Source organism: Xylocopa sonorina, chromosome 10 (assembly GCF_050948175.1).
Source record: "Xylocopa sonorina isolate GNS202 chromosome 10, iyXylSono1_principal, whole genome shotgun sequence".
In the NCBI taxonomy this organism is placed as follows: Eukaryota; Metazoa; Arthropoda; class Insecta; order Hymenoptera; family Apidae; genus Xylocopa; species Xylocopa sonorina.
The window spans coordinates 5,670,206-5,693,601 of record NC_135202.1 but is presented as its reverse complement, the minus strand read 5'-3'; the positions used below and the strand labels follow the sequence as shown (position 1 = coordinate 5,693,601).

The 23,396-nt window shown below is 46.0% G+C and overlaps 1 protein-coding gene across 1 annotated transcript in view; it reads left to right on the top strand.

The window, feature by feature from the left end:
* LOC143427817 (ras-related and estrogen-regulated growth inhibitor) overlaps positions 1 to 13,244 on the top strand; it is a 52,988-nt gene extending 39,744 nt beyond the window's left edge. Inside the window, exons 4-5 of the mRNA XM_076902284.1 lie at positions 1,455 to 1,636; positions 12,434 to 13,244. Coding sequence (XP_076758399.1) covers positions 1,455 to 1,636; positions 12,434 to 12,692 — 441 coding nt within the window. The 3' untranslated portion in view covers positions 12,693 to 13,244. The remainder of the gene's footprint in view (positions 1 to 1,454; positions 1,637 to 12,433) is intronic.
* The last annotated feature ends 10,152 nt before the right edge of the window (positions 13,245 to 23,396 follow it).

The following is a 23,396-nucleotide window of genomic DNA, read 5'->3' as shown; positions in this document are numbered from 1 at the left end:
GCTTGGAGACTTGAAATTTTCGAGGGTTTTCTAAACGACTATTATAATTCTACACCCTTACATTTTATACATATTTTTCTTTATTCGTAAAGCCTGAAATACAATTTTTCCATATCTCGTCTTTGCGTATACTTTCTTTAAAAAAGAACATTCATCTTGAAAATAATATTTTATACTGTTTCTTGAAGGATAGCAAGTTCGCGTAAAGGGTTAAACGGCCGCGTCTTCCGTGATCCCGTGAAATCTGACACAGAAATCTCTCGAGCACGGTGTTCCGCGCTCAGGTTAATCAGAGTCGAATCATCCGAGTTTCGATTATAAATCCGCGCTGGTTGGAGGCAGAGCGAAGTGAAACGGCGGGCGAGCGCGACCGTCGAAGATCTAGATCGGAACTTTCCAGCCGGCTCGCTCCTCAGGAATGTTGATTAACGTGTTAATTAACCGGCGCCGTCGACGTAAAAATCGGAACTGGTACGAACGAGAAGAAAATCATATTTCCTCGTGGCCGTCGTCTCTTTTTGCCGGCGTCGGATCCGTCGAGCGGCGCGTTTTCCGTCGAGGAGGGGTGGCTGGCAAAAATGGCGATCCTCGTGGGTGAAATCGCGGATTTCTTTTCTATCGCCGCGCGGCCCGAAACCCGGGGGAAAACTGGAAGTTACACGCGCTGTTTCGCGTACGCGGCTTACGTAAGCGACGCTGAGAAAAGTCGCCGTGATTATCGAGCATTTTTTCCCCGAACTTTCTAAAGTTTCTAAGCGCCGCGGCGGCGGAACGCAAATGTCTGGCTCGCCGGCGAAATTGAGAAAGTCGGGACAAATTTTCTTCGAGGCTGCTTCCACACTCTGACGATCTCCAATTAAACAGCGAACGAAAGAGAACGATCGAAGCTCGAGGAATTTATCTGACAATTAATACCGTGGAAATCGTTAACGTCGTCGCCATTTTATAAATTGCATAAAGAGTGACAAAATATTATTCGAAATACCGAAGCACGCCTGGTGAAGCGTGCCTGTATCTACGAACATAATCGCGAATCAAATCGAATTAACCAATTAACTTTCCCTATTAATTAAACCGACACCATCCACGGAACCAGGCATTCCGTTTCTATCAAAACAGCGACCTTTCCTCTCCTGCGATTCGAGGGAGCCCGATATAGACGAAACGTACTCGACAAAGGTTGATACCAACGAAATTAATTAACACTTTCACCGCATTCCTTTCACTTACATTTTCGTCCCGGCGTCGGGGCAGTAATATTCAACGTCGCCCTTCCCCCTCGCTCGGAACAGAATTGAAATTTAACGCAGCCTCCCCAGTTGCTCTCTGGGGCCATCCCCGCGACCTACACGCGCGCGCGCGTATTTATACATTTCCGTAAATCGTAAAAGATCAAAGCGAACGACGCCGTTGGCCCCGTTTAATCGGCACCCGCCGTTTTATTATTGTTCCAGGAAAATGGTTGTCTCTACTCCCACATTAGATGGGGCGAGGCTTTCGTGGTCGTTTACAGCGTGACGTGCAAACGAAGCTTTCAGGAAGCCCGGGGACTGCTGAAGCAACTGGCTGATTTACGTCTACCATCCTACTTCACCGCCCTGTTGCTCGGCAACAAGAGAGATCTGGATCATGCACGGTGAGTTTTCGTCCACGAGTTTCAGTTACACGCGGTCGAATTAACACAGCCGCGGCGAATTAAAGGTCACGCGTTGCTTACGGGCTTTTTAAATAACGTTCAAACGCCGCGGTGTTTGCCGCGCGTTTGTCCGCTACGAGGGGAATTGGACTCGATGGAAAGTGGCCAGCTCTTGTATCGTTGAAATGTTTCGGTCATTAGCGCGCGTGATTACGCGCTTGAATCTTAAGCGGAGAACGTTTTATCGAACTGAGAATTATTTATTACGCAGGTACATTATCCGAGCATTTTCCAATCGTGCGAGTCGTGCGTTCACTCCGTTGCGATTGTCACCCTCGTGAAGTGGCTATCGACGCTACCCTTGTGAATTAAATTACTACTTTGCGTTCATCGGTAAAAAATTTGGAATTCGAAGAGAAGTGGAAGGAAATGAATTGAACAAGCTTGAAATTTAATTTGTGAAAGGGCGAGTTCCGGGTTAACAAACGAGTCGTAGAACGAAACGAGCGAACTAGGTTTCTCGTGTGGTGCCTTTTCTCCATCGTCGATACACTTATCCCAGATTTAATTCACGGAACAGAAAAAAATCGCGATATCATTGGCCAGAAGGCGGCTAGGTCGGTCCTCGATCTTGTCAAGTTCATCTGACGCCCCCAGCGATTTTACACTATGGCACTTCCTCCATTGCCACGTGGGCTCTTCGTGGACCGTGATAATCGTTAGATCATATTCATTTCAATCGTGTAAATTAATCAATTGTATTTTCAATGAACAGTTTGTAACTCGCAGAATAATTGACAGATCGAAACGGTATTTTTCTCTGGTACCATTTTATTTCCTAATAAAATTGCTGTTGCAACCAGTGTCTTGGAGCTCGAGTAATCGTATTAAAATATTGTGCAAGTCTCGAATCAGGAAGCTGATAAACGTTTTAACCAATGGCGAAAGTCCCAGCCGATTTTTCATCTCGATCTTATTGATCGGAAATACTCGAATGTTACACGAAATACCTAACGGTACCGGCGATAGGAATATACACGTCTAATCGACTGCTCCAGAGCCCTAGTTTGTGATACAAGCCGCAAACGGTAACAACATAGTTACTGGACCCTCGAACGTGCTCGCTGATAAACCAGAGAATTAGTAGGTCGGACAATTAGTACTTTTATTTCGTAAAAGACGGCTCGCATCTATTTTTCTTTATTCGTCCTCTGAATCCTGTACGCGTATATGTCTAACGGTATGCGCGATAGTGATGGATATACCGATCAAGTGGTCCGTAGTTCTAGTTGGTACTGCAACGCGGCGAGACATGAGAAATTCGAATGATTTCCTGAGTCTTTAACGAGTTATATAAATCGCGTTTTAGTTAACTGTTATATAAATTTTATGTAAACTTAAACGCCTCGAATTGAAACGAAATCCGCGGCTCTCCGCGATCCGCTATCGAGTTCGTTCCAGGTGATGCATTATTAAGTGAGAGACAGACGATTGTTCGGAATTTTAACTGGCAGCGAGTACTTCGAGTCCATTATAAGCCACTATGCGTCGAGTAACGTATCGCCGACCAAATTGGTCTGTTAATCGAAGTGCTATCTATAAATTGAATACTTAATACTCCCAATGGATGACCCACTGGCCACCTTAATCTCGAAACGCTTCGTTGCAGCCCACTCTGCAGCAATTAACTAACTAAATATTCAACATTTTCCGTTCCACGTATCTGCGTCGACTTAACAGGAATTACACTTAGCAGGAATTATAGTAATCTCGAGGGGCCCAGTGATGGTCCTTACCAGTCTAATTGAAGCGCCACTAGGCTAAATGGCACCAAAGATTCCCGGTTCCCGGCAGGCCCTAATGGGTCCCACGTTTGGCGCGTTAATCTGAAAAAACTCCATTACAATCCACTTCAGTTTAATCGAAGCGCCACCAACTGAACGCTACGAAAGATTCTCGATTTCAAAGAGACCCATTATCCCACATCAGCTGTTCCAATCTACGAAAACCTAGTTGCAACACGTTGCGGCCTTTCCGAGGTTTCACATGTTAAATAGCAACAGATCCTCGGCTCACGATAGACTTGATATTCTATGCTAGTGATCCTAATTCATAAGAGCTTAATTGCAATGCAATTTATTTCAGTTAAAGGACTGCAAATTCTCTAATCATCAAAAACTACTCCTAGTCTTCAAAGTACCATTCGCACACTTTAGTTCAATTGAACTGCAACAAATTATATAAACAATAACAGAGATTTTTAATTCCAAGTCGATTCTCATAATCCCATATCAGTTGTGGTGTTGAAAACCCTCGAAACCCCAATCGCAACCCACCCCAAGTAAAAGTAAACCCATTACTCTGCTAAGTGAGCCAAAGTCGACCACCAGTCTCATCTTTCCCGCAAACGACACCAAAGACCGATCGATCTCCTCCAGAAAGTGCGCTCGCCTCGGCCTATTAATCCGGTAGTTCACTTTTCCCAGTTTGGATCGGGTGCGTGCAGACGCGTGCTCGCTCGCCCCGGTAACAGGATCCTCGCGAAACGTTTCCTAGACGGGAGGCGATATTTCGCGTGCGCCACGCGAGATTCGCAGCTACCCGGACTTTTCCACCGATTCTTCTTGGCTCCTTTTACTTTTTCTCCCGTCACCTGCTCTCTCATCGCGCCCGTTCGAGAGCGGCGCTGCCGTGAAACGCGAAACGAGGCGCCACGCCGACCGCATCGGCCGACACCAGAGACCGTTTTCGAGCACGACACCCGGTAGTGGTCGGGGCTACGGCTCGCTCGTTCACCTAGAAACCGTTCACGCGATCCTCGCCAGGACACCGATCCGTTTACGCCCGCGCCGGCCACCAGCGGCCATCGCTGCCCGACTTCCGACCCTCCGTCGACCGATTTCACCCTCGCGAGGCTGCGCGACGCCGCCTCGCGGTTCTACTCTTCGCTGAACCGCTGTTTTTCTCTTTTTCGAGTCGATACGCGTTGCCAATTGAAGTTCCACAAGCCAATTTGTGAGTTTTTTTTAGAAATCGCCTGTCTGTTGGTGATTTTAAAAAATTTTATTTGTTAAAGAAAGGGTGGAGGATCGATAGAATTGTGTCTTGGAATCATATCAGAATTTTTTAAGCGGTTGCTGATAGACTAAGTGTTGAATCCTAATGGTTCGATTGTTGGCTAATATTTGCACGTTTTATCGATCGATATAGACGTGGAAATTGTTATCTGCGGGATCGTTGATTACCAACGGCGTGTCGCGTAATGATTATGGTCGATGAAGATTGCGAATCTGTTCGAGTGTTTTGTAACGCTAAATAATTAAGGTAAATATTTTGCAGGAGACAAGTACTATTATCCAACGATTAAAACTAAACTATCGTTACGGTCAGACTTTCTTCTCTGTCGAAAGAAATTATTCGAAGGAAAAGTCTGACTTGGAAGATTCCTCGATTTGTAATGCAAAAGTGGAATTTTCAGGGCGTTTCATGTAGATGGAGTTGAAGCGGAAAAATAATGTATGAACAATATTTCGAGCGCAATTTCTTCGTCTTCCATGTATTCTCGAGACTCGAGCAAATTTACGCAAAACGCCTAAAAAAAAAGAAAAAAAAAAGTGCCACAGTTTCCCTTTCACTTCTCGCCTTCGTCTACGATGCACATTTAATTCGAACCAGCGTATCGCGATCGCCAGCCGCGATAACCACCCTTAATTTCACCGAGAGGTCCAGATGCTCGCGAACCGCAGCGGAACGATATTATTCCCCTCAGACCCGCGTAGACGAAATAAAACGAGAACAGGCGTGGCGCTCGCGTTTTGACCCGACGTCGCATTTTACGCAATCCGTCCACGCTAATGCAGGCTAGAAGTGCATCATCCAGCGTTGCGTGATTCGAACGGGAGAAAGCTAAATAGGAAATCGAACCAGTCGCCATTTTATTCATTTATTCCTTTCTTATAATATACGAACATTATGATAAAGATTGGACCAGTCGACTGGCCGCTTATTAACCTTGTCAAGCCGAGCGCCGCTTCTGAATAGTAATCCGATCGTTAATGGGAATTCTAATTCGATAACCAGAGCAAGCTGATGTTTATTGAAAAATATAGGGATTGGCTCGCAGTTTTTACGTTCGTTTTTATTCGCATGATTACTTTATCGTCGCGAATTTATTAGAGACAAATTTTATATTTCTCGAGGTGGATCGATGGAAATAATTAACCCTCCGGCAGCCATATTGGTTCCTCACTGTTCCAAACTCTAAAAAAATTTCGAGACGCTCATTATAGTCCTTGATTTACTATACAAAAGTAATACTTTAAACAAGCAGAGTAAATTTGTATGAAAGCTCGCGAGAGAATAGCATGGTCTTTATTAAATTTCCACCGTAACGTAATTTGCAATTTGACAAGTAAATCGCTTACTTACGCAACGCCTGATGCAACCTAACAAATCGATACCCGTTCCTCGCGGTTTATCAAAGACCGATAACGAGTGGAAAACATCGCTTAACGAATCTATGAAAAACCAACGGGAAAGATACGATTCACGCCTCGCGAGATTGCACGATGCGAGGAAACTCGGTTACGTATTTCATCGGTCGTCCATCGTTCCTGTAAATCGTTGAATGCTACACGAAGAATTTTTCGAGCGAATCCCGGGCTCTTTGAGTTCATTTCATATGCAAATCACGGATTTTTCTTCTCCACGCAGGGAAGTGGCCAATAATGAATCGCAGCTACGCGTGTCTTCCGTCGAATCGAGAGAAAGCCGTTAAACGGTGGTCCTTATCGTCGTACATTTGCGATAACCTTCCATTCCTAGTTCCTTCTGATAGCTTCCTTAAAACTCGTGGCCCATGTGATCGATGAGCCAACGTTGAACACCGTTCGATCGCTCCTCACAGTAGAAAATTATTGCACTGGTTATCTCCTCTCATTCAAAGCGTTTTCAAAATTGTGGTATCACTCAAAATTATAATATATATATTCAGATAAATATTTTGAGCCATTTAACGTTGTTACTCAATATTCGTGAAAAAATTATAATCAACGACTATTAATTCGAATCACAGTCTCAACTCAAACAATTTTCGCAAACAAAATTCTTCGAACTCATCTGTATACTATTTCCACGATCACCAATTGAATCAGTTCGACGGAAGTATTTGAAAATTCGCGCGAAGGGTGCACACAGTCGCGGTGAATTTCCATTCGAACGACGCGTTCCAGAAACGCGGACGATCGCTCGCGGAGGATCGTTTCTGGCGCAGTTTTCCATCGCGCTCGAGCAGGACGGTGGTGTAATTCCGCGTGAAATTGAATTTGACGCGAATGCTTTCGCTTATCCCCGCGCCAGGAGAGCCAGTGACACGTAGGTGAACCGGATATCGGTGTCCCTTATAGGCGGCAGCCCTGGAACAGGAATTTCCTGGGCGATCCCCGTAGGAATGCGGATCGTCGTTAGCGAAGACACGTTCCACGGTTTTTTACGCGCCGGTCTCGCGTTCCTGTATTCATTTACCAAGCGATCTTGCATACTCGCTAGGCGTCCGATGGATGATCTAACCGAGCCACGAAGATATCGTCGCAACGATCGTTCTCTGGCTTCTTTATTAATATTTTACGGTTTACCTCTGCTCGTCCGTTTTACTCCTCATCTCGTTTCCTTCCTCGCGAACTGTACCTCATTTTCGACTGATTCAATCGCTTCTATTTATTTATTAACTATCAACGTACAGTTTGGATACGAGAGAAATGGATTTTTTTATTATTAATACATGTAATTATGTAAAGTGCTCCAGTTTAAGGTTTGCAAGATCTTTTAGAATATTTAGCAATTTTCTTCGAGTATTGAATGTTTTTAATAAATTTTCTATGACTCGAGTGTCTCAGATTGTTCTAGTTGAAACAGACGTCGTTTCTATTCGCGTCGCTCGATACGCGGCGTGAGAAACAATTTCAGGAAGTCGGCAACAGCCGCAACCTTCCACCTTTCGGTGTTCCACGACGGGATCCGCCATCGATCACCACGGATTATCTTTCGTCACCGCGCAACCTTTTGTCCGCGGTTTTAATCCGACCACTGAGCTAAAGAATTCCGTTTTTTATCGCGTCGAACATCATCCGCGAAACGATAACCGACGGCTGGATAATTGCACGACGATCAATTTTATCGACAACTCGGAAACTGCCTCTGCAGTTAAAAAAAAAAAAAAAAAAAAGGAGTGCTCGCGCGTTTCACGCGGCTGGCACGAGATCGCGGAGATTCGAGATCTCCTGTGCAGGGTGCACGAGACGAGCACGTCGATAGAAGCGAGGCGGAGCCGTTCTGTTCATTTTGCGATCCGCTGGAAACGCGGCTTTCCAGCGGCGCGCGCGGTCGCCTCGGTTTTCAACCGGCGAACCAGTTTGTCAGCGGCGCGAGCGCGCGTGCAGACCGCGGCTACGAGGGATCCGCCAGCTGATATTTCGCGATAAGTTTATCGATAGACGATATTCGCGGCCGGACGCCGGCACGGATGTATCTAAAGCGGCGATAACTCGTTCCCCGGGAGAGTGGTTTCGCCGGGCCCCCGGCCAGCCAGCCTCCCTTCTAATCTTTATGAACTCCATTAAGACGGCCGCGCCGGCTACCGGTCGCCCCGACCGCCTGTCTCTCCCTCTGTAACACCCATCCCATGGAGGACTCTCGTATTCTTCGGAACATGGAAAATTCTCTACCTTGAGTTTAACCAAATTTTATTGCATCCTTTCTGAATCTCTCTGTAAATCTCCCTGTGTAACACCTATTCCGTGGAGGACTCTCGTGTTCTGCGGAACATAGAAAAGCTACCTTGAGAAAGTCTACCTTGAGTTCCAGGAGATTTTATTGCATCCTTTCTAAATCTTTCTGTAAATTTTTCTCTGTAATAGTTACCCTATGAAGAACTCTCGTGTTCTTCAGAACATGGAAAAGCGTCTACCTTGAGTTCGATTTTATTGCATCCTCTCTGAATCTCTGCAGATCTCCCTGTGCAACACCTATTGCTTGAAGGACTCTTGTGTTCTTCAGAATATGGAAAAGCCCCTACCTTAAATTTGGGGAAACCTTATTGCACCCTTTTTAAATCTTCCTGTACAACACCCATTTCATGGAGGACTCTCGCGAACTTCAGAACATGGAAAAGCGTGTACCTTGAGTTCGAGGAAATTTTATACCACCCTTTCTGAATCTCCCTGTAAATCTCTCTATGTAACACCCATCCCATGGAGACCTCTCGCGCTATCCAGAACATGGAAAAGCGGCTATCTTGATTGCAAGGAAATTTTATTGCACCCTTATTTGGTTCGTAACAAACGTGTGCTCTAGAAAATGTGTGCACTGTTATTGCATCTACGAATGAGTAGAATATAGTATATTGTATGAAAATTTCAATAGAAGAAGATAGATGGTCTATAGATAAGGTAGAAGAAGAAGATAGAGTCGCGTTGAGTAAGAGAGATTGAGCCTTCACGATTGTTTGATAATATTTTTAAAAGCTCTGAGTTATCGCACGATCCTTTTTTACAAATAGCGACCCTTTTCGAGCAGCGTTGGTCTGCAGCTAGAAATGCAACCCGACTGGCGCCAAGTAGAAAGCCACGTGTCTCGCGCAAATGGAGGAATAAGTCGCGCCACGAGATATCTAGGTGAACAATGTTTTGATATTAGTCGTGGAGGGTTTCAGACCGCGTGGTTATGGATTCGTGGTCAGGATAGACCTTTGGCATCGTTTCACAAATTTTATGAAAATCGCAGTTTGCGAGATTTGAAGCAATTCCAGTTCCTTTGCAATCAGAAATGATTTCTGATGCAACTGTTGCCTTAAATATGTTCCAAGAATTTATATTGAACGTACGCGCAGATACCAGACTTATAAACAGTATTTAATCCGCTCGTTAAAAAGAAACTCGACAAGCCCTGCGCACATTAATCATACGATTAGCATACTGCTTTGCTACGTCGAACTGAATCGGAAACACGGTTCGTAGAATTGTTTAATTTGTCCAGGAGGGGCTAGATCGTACCGTACCGTATCGGACAAGCTTTCATTCCGCGAATGTAAACGTAAAATTCAGAGATAAGAGAAGTCTAATACTGTACGTATGCTCCACCGCTTGAGTAATACTGAAAGCTGTTTAATTACTTTGGAAAAGAGAATTTGAATTAAATTAAAGTAATCGAGGAGAGTGGAGAGCTTGGTTCCTTCATAGAATAAATTAACTAATTTAATCAAGTCCCTGAGAATTTAATTCGAACAGCGAAGGGTTGAATAAGTAAAATTCCACCTACGTTTACATACACTAAATCATTAACTGTAACCCTAAATTTCAAACATTCTCTCACGCGACAAATGGTAGGAGAGCAAATTTAAATTACAATTAATTGACTCGCTACAAACCTCTGTGCAATCGTGAAGAAAAAGAAAAGATCAATGATACACTTTCGAGGCTCCAACCGAGAGATTTATGCGGATAAACCAGTACGACCCTGAGCCCCCGAGTTAACCTTTATCCCATACGAAACCTCCACCCATTGAACGCGCAGCCTCCACCGTTTCACCACCCAGCATCCCAATCATTCCACGGGGCCATCTCCACAAAGATAGATCCGCGTATCCCCCTCGGAAGGCGTGGAGAGCCCAGCGGAAGGGAAATCCCCTTAGCGTAGCTCGAGCGCCAGTTAATCGTAGGATCACGCGAGTTCCCAGTTTGACGGGTAAGCGCCAGGAATCTCCGACGATTTGTTCGAATCTCGAGGTCTAATCCGGTCGTCGCCGCGCTACGGCACTGCTTCTTGTTCGTCGCGGTTTTAAAGGTCGCGCCGCCGTTTCGCCAGCCTGCGAAATGTCGAGCCTCACCCTTTCGTACGGTACCCGCTTGCACTTCTTTCGACGCGGACACAATGGCTATCTTAAATGTCCGTTTCATCGAATGACGTGAATGTGGGTATTTCACGCGTTATTATTGGTAAGGGTAGTTTTGGTTCTTTCTTTTTTCTTTAGTGTAAGTTGCGAGAAATTGTGACTGAGAGCAGTAAGCGATTCGAAGATCGTAGCGTGACATCCTTAAACCCTTGCGTATTTTGATAAATCCGACTTGTGACGAGTATTTCTGGCCTTAAACACTCAATATTTTAATCTAAGATTAAATACAATAATACAATTGTTTCGCGAACATTTCTGTGCATCGCTTGGATCCGAATTTTTCCAATTTAAGTGGTACAGCAAAGGGTTAAATGACCCCTTCTCTCACAATTTTCTCCTAAACTATTAACAATCGCGAGAAGCATCTTCATCAGTTCTCTCAACACAACTACTCCAATTATCTTTTCTGATTTCTTAAAAAAAAAAAAAGAAAAAAGCGAGGGATTGGACGGTGACGCGGTTAGCGAGGATCGAAAGGGATGACGGCGATGGTATGCGGCTCGCGCGGGAAACGATCGAGCAGCCTGCTCGAATCTAACGCCGTTCCTCGTAAAGCAACAGATCGGCTCGTATAAAATAAAAGGGGACAGATTAACGGCCCTGAACGCGGAGGCCCGGCCTCTCTCACGCGCGATTAGACGGTGCGCGCTGCCCTCCTACGCGCCCGCTGTCCACCTTACCCCCTTTGCCGGGCACGTCTTTCCGTTCGACGCTTCGAGGGTATCCTCTCTGTGTACCCGCGAGTTTAATTGCCTCCATAAATATCGCGGGCCTACCTCGAGCGAGTAACGCTGAAATACGGCGAACGGACCGCCGCTGGGTCCCAACCCCTTCCATCCCCCCCGCGTCGAAGTTATTACTCGAGGGGATTCGCGATGGGAGAAAAAGTGGATCGTTTTTGGGGGACCGTGAACGGCGATGTTGGATGGGGTGAAAGGCCATTTTGATTGCGATCGTATCCTTCTTTTTTCTTTTTTTTTTGAGAAAGAGAGAGAGAGAGAGGTTGTGACGAATTGGAGGGAGGGTGAGTTGGGATAACACTGAAGAACGTAGAGTTATAATGAATTTAGTTTAGGATGTGTTAAGAGTCTACAGTTCGTTTTTTAAGTTAGATTTATTTAAGATTGTTGCTGGTTTATTTGAAAGTTTCCTCAGGAATCTGTGAATCAGACGGGACCAGATGAGAATGATTGATGAGGAGAGAAGGTGAAATTAAATTTAGACACTCGTTCGACCACAATTAAGTTTCTATCACTTGGACCGTATCCGACAGTATTTTTGCGCCGGAATAAATCTAAATTCAGCCCGGCGACAATTATAAATTTCATATCTGGCGGAATTCCAGAGGCTCGCGTACTTTCCGCGGATTTTACGACCGCGTTCACTCACCTTCCGCCGCTTCCGTTCGACCGGAACACGGATCCTTGCCAAGAAATCGTGACCCGTCCACTCGTTCCGATCCCGCTTTCGCGGACCTTGGCAGCTTCCGTTTTCTCCGCGACGGCCGGAAGCACGAGAAATTTACGGACACCACGTGTTGCAAAAGAATCGTTACCCTCTCGCTCTTCTTTGTCTCGTTTCCGTTTCACAGCAACGCCGTTGTTCTCCGCTATCAATCGATTCTAATTACCACGACTCTCTTTACCCACCATCCGTAAGAAACTTTTCATTTCACCAATCGTTTAATCTAAAAGATGTATCAAAGCTACAATCATCTATGCACCACCACTTTAAGAACCACACAATAAAATCCCACTGAAAAGCTAGACAATTAATAGTCACGAGTTGCAAAAATAATATCTGCGATGCAAAAAGCTCGAAACGTGACCAGGAAAATCCTTCTGTTGCAGAGAGGTCTGCGTGGACGAAGGGCAACAGTTGTCCCTCGCGCACGGGTGTCAATTCTACGAGGTCAGCGCGGCGGAGAGTCCCGCGGGCGCGGCGCTCGCCTTCCAGGCGTTGCTGCGTGAGGCGAGGTCCGTGCAGTTGCTACGGGCGCTGCCTATCCGCCGGAAGCTGGGCGTGCACTCGGTCTCGAGGGTGCTGGGCACGATATTCGGCAAGAACACCACGAAGGACCGTAAGAAGAGGCCCTCGTTGAGCATATGACGCCTCCTCTGCGCCCTCCTCCTCGGAGGTCGTGACGAACCAGGCAGGAGAACCGACGTGGTCGTTCTCACCAGCAACGTCTACTCGAACCGCTGACGAGGACATGGAAAACGATTAGCCGACGGACCAGTCGCTGGTCGCCAATCTCCTCGACCAGGCGGACAATGAGGAGGGAGGGGAGGAGGTTGGGTTTTCGAGGACGTTTTCAGTGTCCTCTGGACGCAGCGGTTCGCGGGAGTCTCGACGCGTTCGAGGCCAGCCGGATGAAGAGGACGTTGTCTGGCGGACAGGTGAAAGGATCTATCATCTCCCGGAAGGAGCTCCGCGTCGCGGACGAGAGGGAGGTGTCCTTTCTGAACGAACAGGTGACATCGTTTATGGCTCCGTCGAGCAAGATCGAGGCTTCCGAGGGAGGCTGAGGTAACATAATCGGAGACGAAGGTGTTCGTGTGGCATTTGGTAGCCAGCGAGACTTGCGTGTTACTAGAAAATCGAGTCAGGGATGAGCAATTGCGTGGAGTCGTTCTATAGAGCAGTATTGAGAATTGAACTATTCATAAATTGAGATGGCTGGGTCCATTTGTTGAACCTTTTAACGATAGAACCACCAACCAAATTGACGCGTGTCAATTTATTTTTCCTATGAAAGATTCTGAAAGAGTTTGCCAGGTCTAGCGTTGAATTTCAGTGCCAAAGTATTCGATTAATATATCGCCAATAGTTGATCTATGTCTCGACGCAGAAATGAAGGTTGCTCGTCCCTGAAGTATTGAAATTCTCCCCATCTGTTCGAGTATGTTCACTGAAAGCTCGATTATTGCTCGACGGAGCCGTGCATTCGTTTCTTTCGCCGTTGCTTGCGATTAGAGGGAGGTAGAGGGTGCAGGAGGGGCGCGTATCCGGCGAACACCAGCCACGTGTAGGTGCGCATCGACTCGTTGCGTATCCTCGCGTCGTATCGTCGTCGCGTATCAGCGCGAACGAACACGCATTGCTTCGCACCCTATCGAAACGGATAACCGGAACTGTATCACTGGACGGATACGCAGCGACGATACGATGGATGGAGGACACGCGACGATTGGTGCACCTTATCACGCGGCGTGCATGAACCTCCGGGAGTTCGATCGGTGGAGACGGGAGAGAAATGTGTCTCGCCTTGGCATTTGCGCGAGACACCCGCGCGGAGAGACGTTTTCGTTCAGCATCCGGCGGAGACGCCCGTGAGAACAGCGAATCGAGCGGGCCGTGTGAAAGATCGCCGTGTGGAAACATCGACGAACGGCCACGCGAACTCGAGCTAGCTATCCGACTGGAATTACGTTCGATTATACATTGTACGTCTGTTCGTTTACCCTTATTTTCTCCAGCTTTGCTCCCCCGCCCTTTCTTTCTGGTACTCTGGCTTGGTCTCGTTGTTTGGACGATCGAATGATCGTTTTGCCCGGGACTGAAACCCTTGAAGATCGTCTCTGGGGTCTGGGTTGGTTCGAGGATGCTGTACGAGCGTGCGACCGCTGTTCCTGAACGTGTTGTAGCTTTAAGCGTGACTGGATGTAGGGGAGACTCTTATCAGGGTGATTTTTCCTGTCGATCTTTGAATTAGAGTAGCAAAGATTCGTTTATGCGAAGTATATAGCAGAGTATATTCGAACGAGATTGGTTTGATGTTTCATTTACTTGATTTTATTGTGGATCATTTGTCTGGACTGGTGCCGGTAAATCGCATGCTCTGTAGTATGGACACGATTTTTTGTAATTGAGCAAAGTTGATGAAATTATTTTGTAGAAGCATTGCAATTGGTGAAGAATATTGAGACACATTTTGTTTTTCTTGCAGTTTTCATAATAGTTTGGGGTAATAGTTTGGTTCGCGCGCTTCGTGTCGCGCGCTTCGTGTCTTGTGCAGGCATTGAAATCACCGGCTCGCGCAGTCTCTTGAACGGACGCATCGAGATTAATATGATTTCCACAATATTCTAAGCTCGAGGCGTCGTTCAATTTTGTATTGCTTTAAATATTCAAATCCAGATCCTTCTAAATATTATCTGATAAAAAAATTTATTATTATTTAAATATTTATAATGGAATCTTTACTTAAAATTTCTATTTTTTTTTCAATATCTCTGCAGAATTAATACACTTTTTTAAAGTCACTTGAGAAATCTGAACGTCGAGAATTCGATGGAATCTCGAGCTTTCGAAACGCGATACATCCCGATGAGAGGATTCCGCATTTCACGCGTGATATTGTCGTAAGCTGACGACGACAAGCTTCGCCGATTCTGAGCTCGTTTCTCCGTCGCGGCACCGGAAACGAGCCGTGAGCGCGGAGACTGCCGACCAGTTCGATACGAAAACCCGATAGTCTTTCAAATTTCGCGGGCTCCGCCGCGCGGGAAACGTTGCAATTTCAAACCGTTCGCACCGTGTCTTCTAACGAGCAGAAGACTGTACTTAATTAGAATCGATTCTATCTTTAAGGAGTCGTTCGATAATCGTAAAACGAGAGCAATTCTGTTTCTGATTTTATTATTGTAACAAATCTGACGCTTATTAAAATCGATTAAAAATCCTATCGCATGTAAACTGTGTGGTCAAATGGTTGGATAATGGACAAACAAGTAACAGAGTGGCAGTCGAACGTTGAAATAATCAAATCTACGGCTCGCGTTTCTCTACTTTCACGGATATTCTCGTTTTACGATCGTCGAATTCCAAGGTGAGAATCTAATATCGTTCAACTGAAACGGGACACGCGTGTCTCCGTTCTCGTGATCGAACTTCCGGCTTGCGAGTAATCGATTCGACAACCTTAATGTTCCTACTGAAAGTAGCCTAAGTGTACATAGCGCACATTACATTCGCCGAGTGTTGAACTCTCGATGGAGAGCGTCGATGCATAGATTCGTAAGACGAAACGGATACGAGATACAGGGAGAGTTAGATGGGTCCAACGGTTTTGAGGCTTTTCAATTTCGCCGCTGGTTGAACGCAGAATAGTCGACGACGTCCACTCGAGACGTTTCGAATGCTTCTTCCAGATGTTTCACCTCGAAGCTGGAAAAATCTTTACCTCGTCGAAATATTAATATTCAATCTGCGTTCAACACGCGTCCAGACTATAAAAGAACGAATCGTCGCGAGACTCACGAGCCACTCTCATTCGACCTCAACGACGATTCGAACCAATGCTGTCCACTCTGAATCAAATCTACTTTCTGCCGTTCTATGCAAATGTAAAAATTAAAATCAACGCGAACTTCTCACGTGCGTTTGTTAGACCAGCAAAGCGGAAGAAAAGAGAGAAGTGATGCCTACTATAAATCTATTAATCTCTCTCTGAACCTTTCGAAGGGTAAATTACGAGCAGAGAGGCAGATATTGGACAGCGTTGACTCGAATCGCTGGCTCGTCTCCTCGTTGCAAATTCGTGTTGTTGTCCGTTTTCCCACGGCGGCGGGACAGCCGCCATTACAGTTTAAAGATGGTCCTTTTGTAACGGAGGAAGAGAAGAAGAAAAAAAAAGGAAGAAAAAGTGGAAAAAAGATCGTTCTCTTTTCTACGGTTATAGTAAACACGCGACTAATTGTTAGGTCGAGTTCATAAGGTTCTTAAACGTAAGTCATGTTGTATGTATAGTGGTCCTTTCAGTGCCTTTCGTATCGTCTCCAGTGTTGGCTGTACGAGAGTTTACTCGCGGAATTACCTTTTCCCTCGCTCGCTCCTCTTTTCAAACCGAGCGGTTGTGAGAGTTGGCAAACTGTGTGTTAAGATACTGTTTACTTGTGTGTAAGTAGTTGACGCACCGCGTCTCGTAATTTTGTTAGCGTCAGTTTCTGACATTTGGTGATATGAATTTTGTGAACGAAGGGATCACGATGGAGTTGTTCGTTGTTGTTGTGTGCTGAGGTGTATGGAAGTATTGTTGCCACGATGGAACTCTTTTTTCTGTCTATTGTTCAAATTTAGCCAAAAGTGCCATTCAGACATTGGATTTCTTAAAACAGCATTTAAATTACTATCCAAATGTCTGCAGTTCTATACAGATATTATATATCATTTAGAATCGATGAATCATTAAAAATTGAATAGACAAATGAAATCACGAAGAAAGAAGAAAATTTTCTAAAAAGGATAAATTGAAGAGAGAGAAAAGATGATAAAAGTAGATTGCGAAATCTGGTAAAATTATCGTAGAGTGGCAATGAACGTACGGTCTTTCCGGAGAAAGAAGAAGGTATTTCCGAAACATTTTTGTATCCTTACTCTGGAATAGCGTATGATTCACAGTCGACCAGGTTTCTCGTAAACGGAAAGAGGGGTAAGTGGGACGATAAACATTTGTAAATAAACCGCGAGGTTGATGATTTCCGCTGGGACGCAGTAAAATTGCGTTGGCGATGAAAGCGCGAAAAGGAGGAAAGGAAAAGGCACATCCGCGGGTTCGCGTAACCGAGGGATGAGAGTAGAGAGAGCGAGAGAGAGAGAGAGAGAGAGAGTATGTGCTTCCAGAGCGTGCCTAAAAATGAAATAAAAAATCGATACATTCCAATAAAAAAAAAGAGAAAAAGAAAAAAAGAAACGAAAAAAACAGAGTAAGCGCGCGGAATCCGCGCGCCGGGTTCTCCAAAATGGGCGCGCGAGTGTGTATTGCGATTTTCCGAATTCTAGCCGATATCGATCGCTGTATTTTAAGTGCTAGTCACTTGTTATCGTAAATTGAGAAAGAATAAAATTCTTTTGTTAAACTTTCCGAACAATTTCATCCCTGCGAAGTTATTCCGTTTCCTGTGTCGAATTATTGCGTGTCTCCGCCTCCTTGAAATTGATGGAGAGACTTTCTCTTGGAATAGCAACTCGCGAAGATCCATGGCGCTGAATGGCTCGTATTTTATTTTGCCTAGCTTAATTGAAAAGGTACGAGGGTGTTGGTCTTTGAAGAAAGCTAATTAATTGTCGACGAAAAGGTATAAAAGGTATTGGAAAGGTATTGGTGATCGCGAAAAGCTTTCGCGTTAGCCTTAGAAGAAACACTTTCACCATGGGCATGGATTTACTTGCCATTTGTAAACGGCAAAGTTTTTTATCCTGTTTCAATTTTCGGTGCAATGGATTTTTCACAATTCTTCGTACAAGTTCCTACATTCCTTCAAAATAAAAAAGAAAATTGAAGCACGAGTGAAGCTCACAGATTTCTCAACCAATTCTCTACCATTTTTCAGGGCCGTAACTTAGCGGTTCGAAAATGCAGGCTGAAGAATTTCAGATAAAAGTGGAAGAAGAAAAAAAGAACCGCCCCCTCTCTGGTAAGTAAACAAGATTCTGGCCGCGGTGTGTTAAAAGTCAGACTGCCTGATGCCTGCTCGCGGTGAAATAAGACGATCCGCTCGAGGAGGACGCAGACGACGGGGTGCGCTAACCAGTAACGATGGGCTGACCGAATAACTAGCGATTCGGGCCAAGGTTTCGCGTGCAACACGTGTTTGTCAGCCGTGATACAGAAATAAAGTACAGCCGCCTCTTTCTCCCTCTCTCTCTCTCTCTTTCTCTCTCTCTCTCTCTCTCTCCAGAACACAAGAAGGAGAGAGAGAGAGAGAGAGAGAGAGAGAGAGATCAGTGCATTCGCTCGCGAGCACGACGACGACGACGCGATAACTCGTTCGCGGGCGATATCGTTCCTCTGGAACGAAACCGTGGAGAAAAATGTGAGAAGATGACTCGAGCGTCTGGTTGGGCAGCGAAAAAAGCGCGCAGAAATAAGCTGGACGAAGCTTCAGCTTCCCTGCTGCGTGAATCACGGGTCGTTAATAAATTTCGGCGAAAAAAGATACGCTCCCGCATCCGGCGTTTTCAGCTGGCCGCCGTGCAAGAAACAGGGGAGTCCAGGCTTTTGTTTCACTTTTCGCCGGTTTAAAGATAGAAGAACATTTTGTGATACGTTCTTCTGGTAATTACTGGACGAACGAATGTTTGGTCTCTTTCAAATTAGAAGATCCTCATCAACATGTGAATACCTACGTTTTCCGTTAACGCGAAACATTTCTGATCGCCTCAACATACCCTTCGGTTGTTTGAACTTGTAAAAACCAGTCGATGGTACGTTACATTCGATTGAAACAGGAAAACATCTTGCATAATGATTGAGTACAAGTCTGCGCACTTAACAAGGGTTTCAATCGTCCCAGTTATTCAAGATCTACTGCGACAAATATAGGAAATCTGAAAAAACAATGATCAGCAATAAGATGAGCTTCTAACTGATGCGAACCACGCGAGCAAAGTGTTAATTGCGCGCGAGTCGAGGTACGCGAGAAAAAGGGCTGGTATTTAATGGGCTCGTACGTTTCGCGTCGCACTGGACGAGTTACTCGGTCGAAATTCTAATTTCGTGGACTGAGATACGCAAATTGGAGCGCGTCATTAATGGCGGCGGGCGATATCGTGCCCTCGCAGCGGAGCGCCTCGGTTTCGCGGCGATAAATCGAGTGCCAGGCATCGTTTTATCGTTTTTGCTTGGCTCGTTCGTCTTTTGCAGCGACGAAACAGCGCGTAGACGCGGTAATCGCGAGTAGCCAGGACCACGAAGGAATTTTCTACCGACTTCTGGAACGAATCCAACGATCCTGGAGATCCTGAAACCGATCCACGTTCCCAGTGGTCGTCGTTCGTCGCCTCGCAGCGTGGCGAGAGATCGGCGCGAGGGGCCATCCGCGGCTGAAAAATCGCGGACGTAAACCGTGTTTCGACTCTGTACTCGATTACCTTTGGTCCGGGTGAAAGTTGGTGGTTGTGATACTTTTCGCGGTAGGGTTTTAATTAATTTCCAGAGAACTGTTTCCGTTTAGCTCTATTTATACTGTTGGCGCATGCTCCTGTCGAACGAAGAGAAATTGGTGGTGGTTGAGTTAACGCGACGCCTCTTTAGAAACTGCACTCGTTCGCTCGTTTAACTCATTTTTAATTCATTGCGCAGTATCGTGGGATATTTACCAGTTAGAAGTAAGTACAAGAGATTGAAATATCGATGGACAGTTTTTTAGAAGTGAGATGTTATTCTGAAGACGGATGATGAACAGCTGACTGATCAATTATTGATTAATTGGCGAAGAGGTAATTTCATTATTCTATAACGAATGATTGGAAATGGAAAAGATTATGTAACGAAGTATGTGAACTCGATGAAACTCAGATCGATGTCCATTGAAAACGATATTCCTTGCGGAGAGTGTTGCTCGCGCGCCCACCCCAGACCCCCAGCTAATTAATGGCGGTGCTCTGCGGCGATTAGAAATTCAGAGCGTGCCACGCCGACCAGCAATGACCACCTGCCGATCACGATCTTAGAGGCCGCTTTCGACAAGGACGATAACACCGTGCGACCACCGTGGAAAACGACGCTGGACGGAGAAAGGGGGTCCTGTTTAACAGAAAATCAACGAGCCACGGGATCCTAGTCGATGCTCGCGCAGCGAAAGCGGAGAGACTCAGTGAAAACGATACGCTCGCTCTTGGATTCGCTTCGTCCAAATTAGAATTCGGTGTCATCGACCACCAAGTCAGTAGATCGAGAACAAGAAACCCTCGAAAACCAATCATCACGTTCTCCAAGCTAGAATCCAACATCATCGAATCACAAAGTGTCAAGAACTCCACAAAACAACTGAATCTTTCCCTTTATCACCACTTATACATTTTACATTGATAAAAATTCAGGAAGCAAAAGAAAACACACGAGAAACGATAACATCCACAGTCGTGTCGCTGAGCATTAATAATAAAAAGCGAGACATGTCCAGGTACGTGGCCAAGGGCGCGAAGAGTGTTAACAAAGGACCCTCGAGCGGTGAGGCTTCCCGAGGCAGCTCGAAACGTAGTAGCAATCACGAGCCAAGTCACATCCCCCCGAAACCGACGGCACCGGCGATACATAATTCATCCGTGCCGTCCGAGTCCATCTGCATAACTACGCAAGAGCGGCTCTCCTCGTCGACATCTCCAGCGACGTGTTTAAGGCTACCGCGTCCGGCAGAGGAGGCGCGAGGAAACGGTATTCCGCGCCAGCGACCGGGACGCGAACACGTTGCACGGTCTCGTCGGATGCTCGCGCTCGTGACTGCCAAGGTCGTAGGTCGGCTCGCTGCACCTTGCACCTCGGGCTCCAGGAACCGAGCGCCGGTGTCTGGGCCCCGCTTGAAATTTAATACGCGCGCATATAACTCGGTGGACCGCGTTCTCTGACCTGAAGGGGTTCGCGTCCCTTTGGACGCGCTCGAGGTCCGCTTGGTGGAACCCTTCGACGAGTCGTCGCGCCTTGGAGGGTTCCGCGAGGTGAGGGTAGACTGTTGCACGCGTTTGCCTTTGGGCTGTCGCGCGTATCGATCGATTCGCGTGCTTTTGTTAAATGGAAATGAGTCGTTCAGAAGTTGCTGTGTGAAATGTAAGTTTCTGTGAGGACGCAGATGAATTATAAGTAGTAATAGTGATTTCGAGAGGAGTCGTTTTATCTTCTAATCGTTACAAGATCTCTCTCAGAGCTGTTTTTAAAAATTCTTGCGCTCTTTGAAGACGCCTCGTTATTCTTCCTTTGATGGTATTCTGGGTGGGTGCTGCGTGCTTAGAAAGATGGTAGTGCTAACGCGTTGACAGGTTTCTTTCTTTTTTTGTTTACTGTTTATATTCAGGATTTTATCTTTGAACACAAGATTCATTTTTGTTTCTAGGTTGACACGTTGAATTGGTAATTCAGTATTAATAATGGCTATCAAGTTTGGTTCTCTGTTGGTTTTGGGACCAGTTGTTTGGGTAGGTTGATGGAGAATTGTTAAGTAAAAGTTTGGAGTTGTGTTTAACGAAGTGGGGATAAAAAAAATTAAGCCCAGTGCATTATAACGAATGACTGGTTCGAAAAAGATTTGGAAGTTATCAGATCCGTCGAGATATCCTCTTACCCCCACGTGTTCACGTCGTATCTGTCCTTAGGATACGATTTGGGCAGATTTTTTAAGGGAGATACCCGCGATGGTATCTCGTTGGTGTAGATTTCTGGGCGGAGAACCTGAGAACTCGAGGACGATGCTTTTACGCGTACTTTTTTCCTCCTAATGCCTTCGCATGAATAGAAACGAAGTTAAATTCAAGTGTAAGTCAATATTACGTCCACGAAATACAAATACAGATACATGTACCTTACATTTTTTACTAGAGCTTATCTCTGTTAGCAATTTTCTTCAATTAAATATCTTATCGCTCGTATCACTTGGACTAAACCAAACAAACATCCGAAGTAGTTAACTACGATTAACCTTAACTTCCTCGTAGAAAAAATGCGAAAAAATCTTCCCTGCAAAGCGGACTTATATAATTCCACTTACAATTTTCTCGAATGAAACATTTCGTTGAATGCCAACTCACTATGTCATGAGTCATAGCTATCACCACTATCCTTCATGAATATCGATTCATCTCAACCAGTCGTATACCCCAAACACTATTCATCCCCTATGCCACTTTGAACTTATGCTTCATCCTTGACCTTTAGCTACATCTTCCAATCAATAAAACCACCCCATTCCAAGTTCCTCACAAAATTCCTCGACTACCAGACCCTCAAAATCCAGAGCTGCTCTCACATTCATCGTTCAGAATCCAACACTTCACTCTAAACTATATACCACTTACCTCGCGAATAAAACCATTCGTTGGAATCTAAAAAATATAATCGACTCCTTCGATTCACTTCAACCCGGAATCCAACATCTCCACCACGCCCACACCACTCGTCGCCCAGATCGACGAAGTCGAACCGTGGCCGGCGAAAACCGACTTCGCTTAAATTCCTCGAACCTATCGAAACCAGCCATCCCCGGGGGCGGGCGAGCGGGGCCCAAACTTTCACGCATCCTCCAACCCGGACCCCGTTCAATTCCCTTCGGACATCTTTACGCTTCCAATAATCCGGCCGAGTTATTTTTAGCAGGGTAGGTGTGGGGGCCCCAACTGTGTATGCCCACGTGTAACCTTAAACACCGCAACAGAGTCGAGCGGGCGCGTCGTAAAAGGTAACCGTCGAAGACACGGCCGACGACAGTTCTGGCCTGCGTAACGCGTTGCGTTTTCGGCTGGTCAGACGTATCATTAAGGTAAACGGTCCAGCGGACTTGGTCTCTGACCGTGGTTGCTGCGAGACGGCGCGGACAGACGAACGCAGATGGTCCAAGGGGCCCGTGGTTTCCGTTGGCGGCGGCGATGAGAAACAGCCTGGGCCGCGCCGCGATAAATCAAGCTCCCGGGTTAACCGTAAACGTCAGGAGCGACGTGCTCCGTGGCTGGTCATTTTCAGCAGGTAATCGCGCGAGGTGGTCCCGGTGGACGCGCGCGGACGTACGGGAGACGGAAAGGGAGACGGATGGGTGTACCCCACGCGTCCTCGCCCGCGGAGGATCGCGATTTGTCGCGGTATTAACGACATTGTGGTCGCTCGAAGATTTACTGGCGTGCGTTAGACCGTGTCGTTTACTAGTTTTTTGCCCCGCTCGGATACTCGAGGAGGGTACTCGAAGGAGGAACAGTGGAGGAATTCGGTGTCGACGTTTTGGGTGGCGGACACGAGAGTGTTGGGTGTCCCTGGGTAATACGAATTCCTGGTGACACGGAATAAGTCGCGTAACTGGTTCATCGTATTAAACGTGCTCTTCGACCAGT